An 11,213-nucleotide genomic window follows, 5' to 3' on the forward strand; every position below is an offset into this window, starting at 1 on the left:
CAGGAAGCTGAACCCAAGCAGCAGAACAAACACTCCTAAAGCAGCTCCTGCCAGGCCTGGAGTGAGAGGTTGTCTGGCGGAACAGACAGCGACTTTGTTTGTTTTCTACTCCTTGCTCCCATCCCCACTTGCCAGATTCCCTCATTCCTTTCTCTCTGCCCAGCTGTGGGTCAGGAGCTCTGTGGGTTTTTTCCAGATGATGCAAGAAAGTTTCTTAACTTATTTATTTTTGGATGAAGGTGATTTCTGAGAAAGAGACGGGAGTTGAAAGGGGTCCAGCAGGAGCTGATAAAGGGGTCCAGCAGGAGCTTCTGTGGGAAATGGTTTGGGTGGGGATTAGATAGAACAGAGGGGTCAGAAATTTCTGGGACCGCCCCTTCCCCAAGGGGTGTCACCTGTCTACAATTTAGGCAAGTCCTGTTCTTCTCCTGGGACAACTCCAGCTCGACCTCACTATCCACATTCTTAGCTAGTTTTTTTTTTTTTTTTAAACATCTTTATTGGGGTATAATTGCTTTACAATGGTGTGTTAGTTTCTGCTTTATAACAAAGTGAATCAGTTATACATACACATATGTTCCCATATCTCTTCCCTCTTGCGCCTGCTAGTTTGTTTTTGACACTAACTGGTGGCCACACAAGACCATTAAATTTTGCTTCATTCCCCCTCCTACTCCCAACCCCAATACAAATGCAAAACAACGTGGGAATCCCCTTTCAGAGGAAGCAAAGGTGCAGCTTTAAGAGAAAGGGAAAGAGCTTTAAGAGAAAGAGAAAGAGGGCTCTGACTCAGAACCTCCTGCCATTGGCTGCTGGAGGGGATCCCACCTCAGGGATTGGCTGTGGCAGAGTCCGCCCCCTCTTGTGATTGGCTCAGCCAGGGTGATATAAGGAGGCTGTGCCGGCCTCTTTTTCAGTTGGAGAGACACAGGGAATCGGGCTGGGTCGTGTGCTGAGACGCACCTGGCGCAACGTTATCCTCTCTGAATCCGAGTCCAGGTCCCGCGGAGGCTGCAGCCATGAAGGAGAGACGGGCCCCCCAGCCAATCGTGGCCAGATGTAAGCTCGTTCTGGTGGGGGATGTGCAGTGTGGGAAGACAGCTATGTTACAGGTGTTGGCGAAAGACTGCTATCCCGAGGTGAGCTGCTCGCCCGACGACTGGCCAGCTTTCCTCCTTGCCCGTATGCCAGCTGGGGGTAGAGTCCCACCCGCCCAGGGGAGCTGTCTCACCCCGCCCCACCCCTCCCCATCCTCAGCCGCTTTCTGGCTGGAGGACCGCCCTGCCTTAGCTTCCCCTGAGACCTGTTCCACTTCTGCCGCCCCGAAGGCTCCTCCTCACCTCTTCACCCATAGGTCCCCCCATCAAATCCCCTCCTACCTCCCTTCATCCTGGAGTCTGCTCTTGGGAGAGGGAACTGGAAGCATTTGAGAGTCTGGGGTTTTTTCTTGACGTAATACCTGTCCATCCCTTCACCCATCCTCAAAGGTTCTATGCGCTTGTCCCCAGGCAGGCTTCTGCTGCTCCTTTCTGCTGCCCTGCTGGTCCAAGGGGCTTGTGGGGAAAAGATAAAGCGCTAGAATTGGCTTGTGGCTGTGACATTGGAAGACAGACAAATCTGGGGACAAGAGGAATCTTTGTGTGTGTCTCCCTAACCATCTAGGATATGGGGGGCTTGTCCCTGGCAGGCAGTCATTCACATTTCTTACTCTGATGGAGCAAACTGTCTGTGCCTCTACACTCCCCTCCCTCTGTCCCATGTGGTCCCTCCTGCCCCAGGTATCCCCTCCTCTCCTTATCTCCTGACACTTTCGTGTCTCACTAAGATGAGCGGCTTCTTGTGTAGCCAGCACTAACTGGAGGGTTACAAGGGTAGGGACGCCCAGGGTGTGAATAGTTCCTCTCTTTTCACAGACGTATGTGCCCACTGTGTTTGAGAATTACACAGCCTGCTTGGAGACAGAGGAACAGAGAGTGGAGCTCAGTCTCTGGGACACCTCAGGTAAGACTGCTGGCCCCAAGTCCCCGCCTTCCCACCCCTACTGGTCTGCTGCAGCTGCCGTCTTTTAGAAATTGTTTCCCTCTTTGACGGGGAGAAGGAGTTTGGTGCTTGCTGGAAACTGAAAGAAGGGGACCTGAAGATTCTTTGGTTGGGGTTGTGGGGAGAGTTTGGCCAACTCAGTTGGCTGGTCCAGGGGTTCAGAGTGGATAAACCCCAGAAGCTACTCACTTCTCTGGGTCTGGCTCCATCCTTCAGAGGGCTGAGATGGTGAGGTGGATGGACCCCGGAAGACTACTGGAGGAGGCAGTTAGGGCTTCTCCATTTCCACTCCCTGCCACCCAGCACACACACACACAGGCTTTACTGCCCCAGAGCAAAGCCAAAGAAGAGGCAGGAGGCAGTGCTGCTGGAGGCCGTTGTGGGTGAGGCAAGGAGACAAGCCTGCTTTGGGGGAAATATTGCTCCTGACTCAGTTTTCTCTCCCGCATTCCATCTCAGGCCACTGCTGCCTGCTTGCCTGCCGCAGCTCAGCCCCACTGTCATACCTCTGCGGCTGAGGGATGAAGCGATGCATCGTCAGTGTTTTGGAGGGTGGGGGCTTAATATGGGGCATGGGCACGTTGTACCTAGTTGGGGGGGCTGTTGGCTCTGACTGGGCTCTGTCTCTCTGGATCGTAGAAAGCAGTATGTTTCAAGCCTCTCATCCCTAAACCTTCAGTGCTAGTCTATCCTTTGCTTTGATTCTGACCCCTTCATTATCTCTTTAGCCCAGCCCTTTTTTTAATAGACTGAGCTCAGAGTCATAATTAAGGACTAAAAGCCAGGAATAGGAGAAAGAAAATAAAATCCACTTCTCTCCAAAAAATGCATATTCAGGCTGAGTTTAAGAGGAACTATAAATCACTAGGGGTTTCCTGTTACATATAAATATGCCATCCTACTCCTCCAAAGAGCTGTTATTCCCAGCATCCAATTTTGAGGTCTCGAAAGATTGGAGGTAGGGGATGGGTAAACGGAAAATGAGACTTCCTTTTGCTCCCCACTCCCCGAAACAAAACAAATTCCTCAACCTCAACGGAGGCATGCTTTCCTCCATTGCAGTTCCAGGGGCTGGGAGGCAGGATTCTGGTTATCCTGGACTGTGCTGTGCTGGCTGGACTGGACTGGAATGCAGCGTGGCTGCATGATGTATGGTTTTTCGTCTGCTGTACTCTGCCCACCTCTCAATCTTCCCAGAATCTTACTGCAGCTCATCTCTTTTCACTACCACCACCCCAAAGAGCCCCTCCTTCTCCTCTCACAGTCAGAATGCAGCCCTTGAATCCCAGTCCAGATAACGGAAAGTCAGCAAGGTGGTCTCTGTTCCCTGTGTCGCATCCCCCCAGCCCGTCCCCCACCCCCCGAGTTCTGAAAGGTTGCAGGCTATCGGTCATCCTCAAACTCCCTCTTGCAAATGAAGTGCCCACAAGGGAGAGGGAGAAGCAGGGGTGTGTGGGATGGGGCTTCCCAGCACTGGGGCCAGGGTTGAACCTGTTCCCATTATTCACTTGCTGGTCTTAGGGGAGGGGGATCGCTTGGAGCCAGAATGGAGGCGTCCTCCCCTCCCCCTTCCCCAGTGCTGCAGTGCTCCCTTTGCTCGGTGATGCTGTGATAAGACCCCACCTCAGAGAGGGATGGAGACCAATTGCTGAAGGAGCAAGCAGCTATCCCAACTCCCCTTTACTCCTTTTTTTTTTTAACAACTAACCCCCCCCCCCACCGCCTCAGCTTGGATTCCCCCCAGTTTCCATGGCAATTGCGGTTCAGGGAGAGGGGCTGCTTGCTATTCTGAGCACGGATTGTCTGGGTTCCAAATCTGCTACTCTTCCTTCCCCAGGGTGGAGGGGGGCAGGTTCAACCCCTAGCATTCTCCCGTATTGGACCACCTGAGTCTGCATCGCCTACTCCCCTCCCAGTGAAGGACCCTTATTCGAGCCTCTAAATCCCAGCTATGGGTGCTGCTGTCTCTGAGAACGCCTCCCTGAGATCTTGGGATAGGGGCTACAGCTTTCCTTGTGCCCTTTACAGCGTAAGCTGATTTGGGTGGGAGGAGTGGGACACTGAATTCTTGATGCTCTCCCTCCCCTGCCAGCCTCCTAGAGTTCTGACCCCACGGCAAAGAAGCGGGGCAGCCACTTATGTAACAGGCAGATTTGTTCCTTCACTGGGGAGACCCTAGAGCAGAGGTTGGGCAGCAGGCAGACTCCAGAAAAGAGACCTTAAACAAGGCCTGGTCTCTCTGTAGGGGTAGGAGCAGCTTCCCCTGGGACTCAGAAAACTGGCGGACCTTCAACTAAGCCCACTGTAGGAGATCCAGACAGGGCCAAATTATACTCCACCTCCCTTTTATTTTGCCCCCTTTCCCTTTTTTAGGACTAAGGAAGATGATATTCTTGTACCGCAGAAGGCGGTCAGGTCCCAAGCTTCGCACTGGAGCACATTCCCCTGGGGCATGGGTGGGGCCATCTCACCTAAGGGACCAAGCGTGGTATTCCCAGGGCTCTTTTGGTTTAGGCCTGTAGGGAGGGAGAATGCCATGGCTCACCATCAGCTCTCTCTCGTCTCTACCAGGATCTCCCTACTATGACAATGTCCGTCCACTCTGCTACAGCGACTCAGATGCAGTATTACTATGCTTTGATATCAGCCGTCCAGAGACAGTGGACAGTGCGCTCAAGAAGGTAAGGCTGGATAAACTCTGCTATCTCTAGCTCAGCCTGAGAACAAAAAGGAATCTTGGGGACCTTGTCATCTAATCCCCTCTTGTGTAACAGGAAGAAACTGAGGCCAGGGAAGGCAGAGATTTGCCTGAGGCCACATTAGCTACAGCTCCAGGACTAGAACCCAGATCTCCAGTCCCCTCTGCATCCTGCCTCTGCCCCTCTCCTGCACTGCTCTGTCAGAGGCCCAGCAAGGGAGGGAAGTGTTGAGACTCAGGAAGTGAGGGATTGAGAGTAGAGAACCGTCTGGTGATATGGTTTGAGGGTCGGGGAAGGGGCCTTTTGGTGGCAGCTTTCATTGACCTTGATCCCAGGCCTTCTGGACTGGGCAAGCCAGGCAGGCCTGAGCCGAACTGCTGGTAGGAAATGCCTTGGTCCGAGTAGCAAGGTCTGCCCATACTGAGGAGTCCCAGGAAAGCTTGTGGAACTAGCCTAGTTTCCCAGAAGACTCTGGGATTATTTCCTTCCCTTGGAAAGAGACCGGTTGGCTTCTTCTTGGCTTTCTGGACTTGTGAAGCCCTCTGGGTTGAGGGGGCAGACCCATGCCCCATATGCTTGCCAGAGAGTGGGAGATTTGCCTCCGTGCTCTCTCTGGTGACTGGGCTGTTGAATTTGGGGACAGACTCTTGGAACAGCATTCCTGTGGCCCCAAAGCCCTCATGGGCAGGAAGATGATGTAATTAGTGCAGTGGTGGTGCTGTGACTCAGAGGGAGGGCTGAGCTGGTGGTGTACTGGATGGTGTGTGTGATGTTGCCAACTGGGTTTCTCCGGGTGTCCGTCAGCCACTGACTCTCCTTCCTTCCTCCTTCCCATCTTCTTGCACGGCTCTTCAGTGGAGGACGGAAATCCTCGATTATTGTCCCAGCACCCGCGTCTTGCTTATTGGCTGTAAGACAGACCTGCGAACAGACCTGAGCACTCTGATGGAGCTGTCCCACCAGAAGCAGGCACCCATCTCTTACGAGCAGGTGTGTGTGTGTGGTGTGGGGGGGGGCCCTCGTGTGTGTTGGGGGCTGAGTTGGGGAAGGCTACAGGAGAGGGCTTGAAATGTGGCCCCTGCTCACACTCACTCACTACGGCAAGAGAGAATTGGTGTTCTGTGGGGCCATCTGTAATCAGGAAACTAGTTACCTGGATAGAGGTGCTGGGTGCCAGTTTACCCAGATTCATGCTATAGTTTGGCAGGTGAGCCATTCCTGTGTGTGCCACCTGCATTAGAATCACTAGAGGTGCTTTTTAGAATTCCTGACTCCTTATCTATAGAGTCACTCTGGGAGAAAAGTATGGGGATTGCATTTTTAATTAAGTCCCTGGATAACTTCTTATGCACATGGGAGTGTAAGGATCGTTCCTTTTAAACCAGTGTTTCACATTACAGTCATCCGGGGAGCTCTTGAAAATCCTAACGCCTCGGCATACCCCCAGAAATTCTGATTTACTTGTTCTGGCATCAGTATGGTTTAAAAAGTGTGCCAGGTGACTTAAGGTGCAGTCAGGCTTCACCTTCAGAAGATAATCAGCAGAGGGTGGTGGTGGGAGACTGGCAGTTGGGTCCATCGGAGCAGCCCTGGGGAGGACCACTGACCTTAGAAGGCAGTGTTTCAGAGCCATTTGGGGCACTGCATTGATGACCTCACTCCTCCCGCAGGGCTGTGCAATAGCCAAGCAGCTGGGTGCGGAAATCTACCTGGAAGGCTCGGCTTTCACCTCAGAAAAGAGTATCCACAGCATCTTCCGGACGGCGTCCACGGTGTGTCTGAACAAGCCCAGCCCAGTGCCCCCGAAGAGCCCTGTCCGAAGCCTCTCCAAGCGACTGCTCCACCTCCCCAGTCGTTCCGAACTCATCTCTTCCACCTTCAAGAAGGAAAAGGCCAAAAGCTGTTCCATTATGTGAAGCTGGGGTTGGAGAAGGGAGACAACCTCCCACTTCCCCCCTTGGGTTGCAGAGGCACGGGGAGAGGGAGGAGGAGACAATTTAGGACACTGGATGTGAGGTTTTCAGACGGCCACGGTGAGGGCTTGGAAGGAGACAGGAATGGGACAAGGAAAGAGCCGGGCCCAGCTTGAGGACCTGACACTGCGAAAGAACCATCACACCCCAAGCCAGGCACTAGGTGGTGGAGGGGCCGGCTGCCCCAGTGCCCTCCGCTCCAGAGGCAGGAAAGGTGTGGGGCTTTTGGGGGGGGGGCATGCTGGCCTCATGGCTTTGGTTGGGGGCCTACAGGAGCCTCACCTTCAGCATCATGCCTCTTCCACACAGCGTTTCCATGCAGGCCAGGGGATGGGAGGGGTCCCTGAGCCCTTCCCTTCCCCTCCGAGGAGGCCACAGAGGAATGGAGAGTGGGGAAGCCAAGAGGCAGCTCCTCTGGGAGCTGAGCCCAGGTGCTTCGTAACTGGTAACTGAAATCAGAAGAGCAGGAGCTGGTCAGAGCCAATGAGAAGGAAACCTCATCTTTGCATAGCCCATGCCTCATGGAGAGGTGACATCATACATTCACATGCTTCTCACCTAAGTCCCCAGGGTCCAAGGGAGAAGCCCCAGACCCCCTTCTCTTGCAGCATGGGGGTGGTGGTGCTGCAGGACGCAGGGCTGGGTGGGGGTCACCAGACTTTTTCTGCCCTTAGGGCAGTATAGCTGGCATTTGTTTTATAGACTCTTGTCTTTGGAACCGGGGGGAGGGGGGAGTGTTTCAGTCTGTTATATGTTCTGTGTTTAAAGAAGAAAACCTATTTATTACTGAACAATATAGTACATATAAAGAAGTTGGCTCCGTATTCTTAGTTCCTGTCTCTGTTCCCTTTGGTCTTCGATAATGAGGAAAAGCTGTCTGGAGGTCCTTTCTGTGGGTTGCAGAGTGGCTGCCTCCACTGTTCCCTGGCACTTGCAACAAGGATCTCCTCCCTCTGCCCCACCCCCTGCCTCATCCCCTTCCCCACCCAAGTCCTTCTAAGCCAATGAAGATCTCCTTAGCCCTAGAGCAGGGTTTCTTAACCTCAGAACAAATGACATTTTGGACTAGATAATGCTTTGTTGTGGAGGCTGTCTTGTGCACTGGAGGATGTTTAACAGCATCCCTGGCCTCTACCAGCTAGGTGTCAGTAACACCCCTAAGTTGTCACAACCAAAAATGTCTCCAGATATTGCTAAATGTCCCTCAGTGCAAAATCACTCGTGGTTGAGAACCATTGCCCCGTGGAGAGTCTAGGGGAGAGAGACAAGGTTCAGCGGAATCATTAGAAGGAGATCCAAGCTGCTGAGATCCCAACCCCTGCAGAAGATAGACAGACTGAAGCCAAGCCTGGGAGGTTCCAAGGGTTCTGGTCTCCTCTGAGTTCAAGGCGAGGTGATGCCTTCTGCTTTCTGCAACTTCCAAGTCCATGGCCTGTTGATGGCAGCTCAGGGGCCTTAACATCCCTTCTCTTCAGCTGCTTACAGCTCTTTTTTCCAACTTTCACAGTGTACTGGAAACAGTTACTGTGTATTGAGTACTTACTATGTGCTCAGTATTGTGCTGAGTGCTTATCACATTTTTTTCAATTTAGTATTTTTAAAAAATTTTATTGAAGTATAGTTGATTTATGATGTGTTAATTTCTACTGTACAGCAAAGTAATTTAGTTATACCTATACATATATATATATATATATATATATATATATATATTCTTTTTCATATTCTCGTCCTAAACTGCCAATCCCAAACTCCCGATCCTCTCTACATTATCACATTTAACCTCATAAATGAAAATAGCTAACATTTGTTAAATGTTTACTATGGGTCAGGGCTGCTTATAAGTTCTTTATATGTTACTTATTCCTCTGATAACGCTATGGGGTACTACTGACGTCATTCTACAGACAGGGAAACTGAGGTTCAGAGAGATTCATGTGCCTCAGGTCACACAGCTAGAAAGTGATAGAACGTGGATACAAATCCAGGCAACCTGGCTCCAGAACATGCACTTTTTTTTTTAAGTTTAACCATTTAATTTTTTTTTTCACTTTTTAAAAATTGAATGAGTCTTCAAATTCTATAGTGCTTTACAATTTTCAAAAGTTTCACACACATGATTTCATATAATCCCATAATAACTCTCTTTTCCCCCTACCCCTATATTGCCCCTTCCCTCTCCCCTCTGGTAACCACTAGTTTGTTCTCTACAGAACATGCACTTTTTACTGCTCTGCTATCCTAGCCTGTGTGGCAAATGGTATTATTATCCCTCTTTTATAAAAGGAGAAATAGAAAAGCCAGAGATTCCACATGACTTGTACAAGATCATACTCTGGTTAAGTAGTAGAGTCAGGATTCAAACCCAGTCTCAATGTTAACTGTAATTCCATGGGCCCCTTACTGCTAGCCATGTGGTACCTAACTAGGAGACTCTCTCCCTATGGTCCTTACTAGAATGTAGTCCCTCTGTCTCCATCTCCAAAGATGCATATTTGTGAAAGAACTAGCAGGGTAGGAAAAACCATGCAAGTATCCTTTAAGCTCAATGTCTTACATGTGCCGTGAGAGAGGTGTGCACCAGTACTGGGGGAACTCTGCCACTCTGAACTTGGACAAGCTTCATCAACTTTCTGGGTCTCAATTTACTGATCTTTAAAGATGACTGAGAATGGTAGCCTGGAAATGGGGAAAGAGTATCTACTCTGAAATTAAATGAACTTGGAGTTGAATACTGGCTCCATTCTTTTGACTATGTGGACTTAGAATCTTTCTGGGCCACAATCTCCTTATCAGTAAAATGGAGATAATGCCCATCTTATACTATTAGAAGAACAAGTAAAGTTAGGGCTTCCCAGGTGAGGCAGTGGTTGAGAATCCGCCTGCCAATGCAGGGGACACGGGTTCGAGCCCTGGTCCAGGAAGATTCCACATGCCGTGGAGCAAATAAGCCCATGCGCCACACCTACTGAAGCCCACGCGCCTAGAGCCCGTGAGCCACAACTACTGAGCCCGCGTGCCACAACTACTGAAGCCCGTGTGCCTAGAGCCCGGGCTCTACAACAAGAGAAGCCACCGCAGTAAGAAGCCCGCGCACCGCAACGAAGAGTAGCCCCCACTCGCCACAACTAGAGAGAAGCCCGCGTGCAGCAAGGAAGACCCAACGCAGCCAAAAATAGAAATAAATAAATTTATTTTTTTTTTAAAAAGTAATGTAAGTTAAGTGTCCAGCACAGAGTTGGGCACTAGGAGGCATCAATACTTAGTAAATAGCAACCGCAGCTCTACACCTTTGGTCTGATGTTAGCTCCATTCTGTGAGTGGACAGCCCTCCAGTGTTCACTGGGTGAATTACACCCAACAGACCTGAGACAACTTTTCCATTCTCTCTGTGAGGTCCAAGTGGGCAGCTCAAAGACTGCAGAGTTCTAAGAGCAGAAATGTGCCTGTCCCAGAGTTAATTTGGGCCTTTATGCTTGAGGCTCAGAGCTTTAGGATTATTTGGGCCTATCCTAGGCTCTGCTTCCGTAGAACTGAACACATTCAGAGAGAAAAACCAGAACTAAAGCTATGTGGGATTGAAACCAAAAAGCTGGTGATGGGAAAAAGGGAAGGAAAGAGGCATTAGTTACTTCCTGGTATCTATCTAAACCGTCCTAGAAGTTGCCAGAGTTTTTGTTTTTGTTTGGGAGGAAGGGGGGTAGAATTATGAACCATGTGACCAAAGAGAAACAAAGTGAAAGTACAATTTTGGGGGAAAAGAATCTCATTGGAGGACTGAAAAGAGGGAACTAGGAGAAAGAAAGAACAAAAAAGTATTAAGATAACCCAAACAACTGGCCAGATTCCAAACAGCAAAAGAGTGAAGAAGGCAAGTCCTATCTGGAATGTTGAGAAAACCAGGTGCCACAGCCCAGGAGATACCATCCTTCCAGGAGGCCTTTGGAATCCATTGTGTGGGCTCATTTTGAGTTGTCACACTAACCAGGGTGTTGCCGCCTGGCCAGGGTTGCTAAAATGTCCTCCTAAATCTGGGATAGTCTCACACCGTGAATTGTCCCACCCTCATTGGGAAATACTAGGCTGCTCCTGTAACTTAACTTTTAGTTTGTCCACCCGTAAAATAGGGCTAATAATCTATCTCAAAGATTTTCTGTAAAAACGCTTTTCCATAAACGGTATTTATAGTTGTCACTGTAGTTGCCGGTTATAATTACGTGCTATCTAAGGAAGGCCTTAAATTTCTCCGTTGTAAGCCACAGGCCATGATGTCATTAACTACAGTTTCTAGGAAAACCAGCATATTCCAGGAGGACTGCGCCCGCGGAGAGAAAAACCTTTTGAGAACAGCCGGCCCACGAAAAACTCTTCCTCCCGCAGACTCAAATGTTTGGCGAACCACATTGCCCAGCGGCCCCCGCGGCCAGGGGCCGACGCTCTCACCGTGTATTCTGGGATTGGTAGTTTTCAGGCCCTCGCTCTCGGCCTGCGCTGCTCAGCA

The 11,213-nt window shown here is 50.4% G+C and overlaps 1 protein-coding gene across 1 annotated transcript; it reads left to right on the forward strand.

The window, feature by feature from the left end:
- The first annotated feature begins 768 nt into the window (after positions 1–768).
- On the forward strand, positions 769–7,000 carry RND1 (Rho family GTPase 1). The gene is made up of 5 exons (XM_033866830.2): positions 769–1,139; positions 1,914–2,001; positions 4,612–4,721; positions 5,595–5,729; positions 6,410–7,000. Exons 1-5 carry the CDS (start codon positions 1,020–1,022, stop codon positions 6,653–6,655), a joined length of 699 nt encoding a protein of 232 aa, XP_033722721.1. The 5' UTR covers positions 769–1,019; the 3' UTR covers positions 6,656–7,000.
- The last annotated feature ends 4,213 nt before the right edge of the window (positions 7,001–11,213 follow it).

Source organism: Tursiops truncatus, chromosome 11 (assembly GCF_011762595.2).
Source record: "Tursiops truncatus isolate mTurTru1 chromosome 11, mTurTru1.mat.Y, whole genome shotgun sequence".
In the NCBI taxonomy this organism is placed as follows: domain Eukaryota; kingdom Metazoa; phylum Chordata; class Mammalia; order Artiodactyla; family Delphinidae; genus Tursiops; species Tursiops truncatus.

Bases quoted from the DNA above. Each gene is read 5' to 3' on its own strand.
- RND1 (XM_033866830.2), top strand. From the start codon at position 1,020: ATGAAGGAGAGACGGGCCCCCCAGCCAATCGTGGCCAGATGTAAGCTC. The intron at 2,002-4,611 runs GTAAGACTGCTG...CGTCTCTACCAG, and splicing joins CAGTCTCTGGGACACCTCAG to GATCTCCCTACTATGACAAT. The intron at 4,722-5,594 runs GTAAGGCTGGAT...ACGGCTCTTCAG, and splicing joins TGGACAGTGCGCTCAAGAAG to TGGAGGACGGAAATCCTCGA.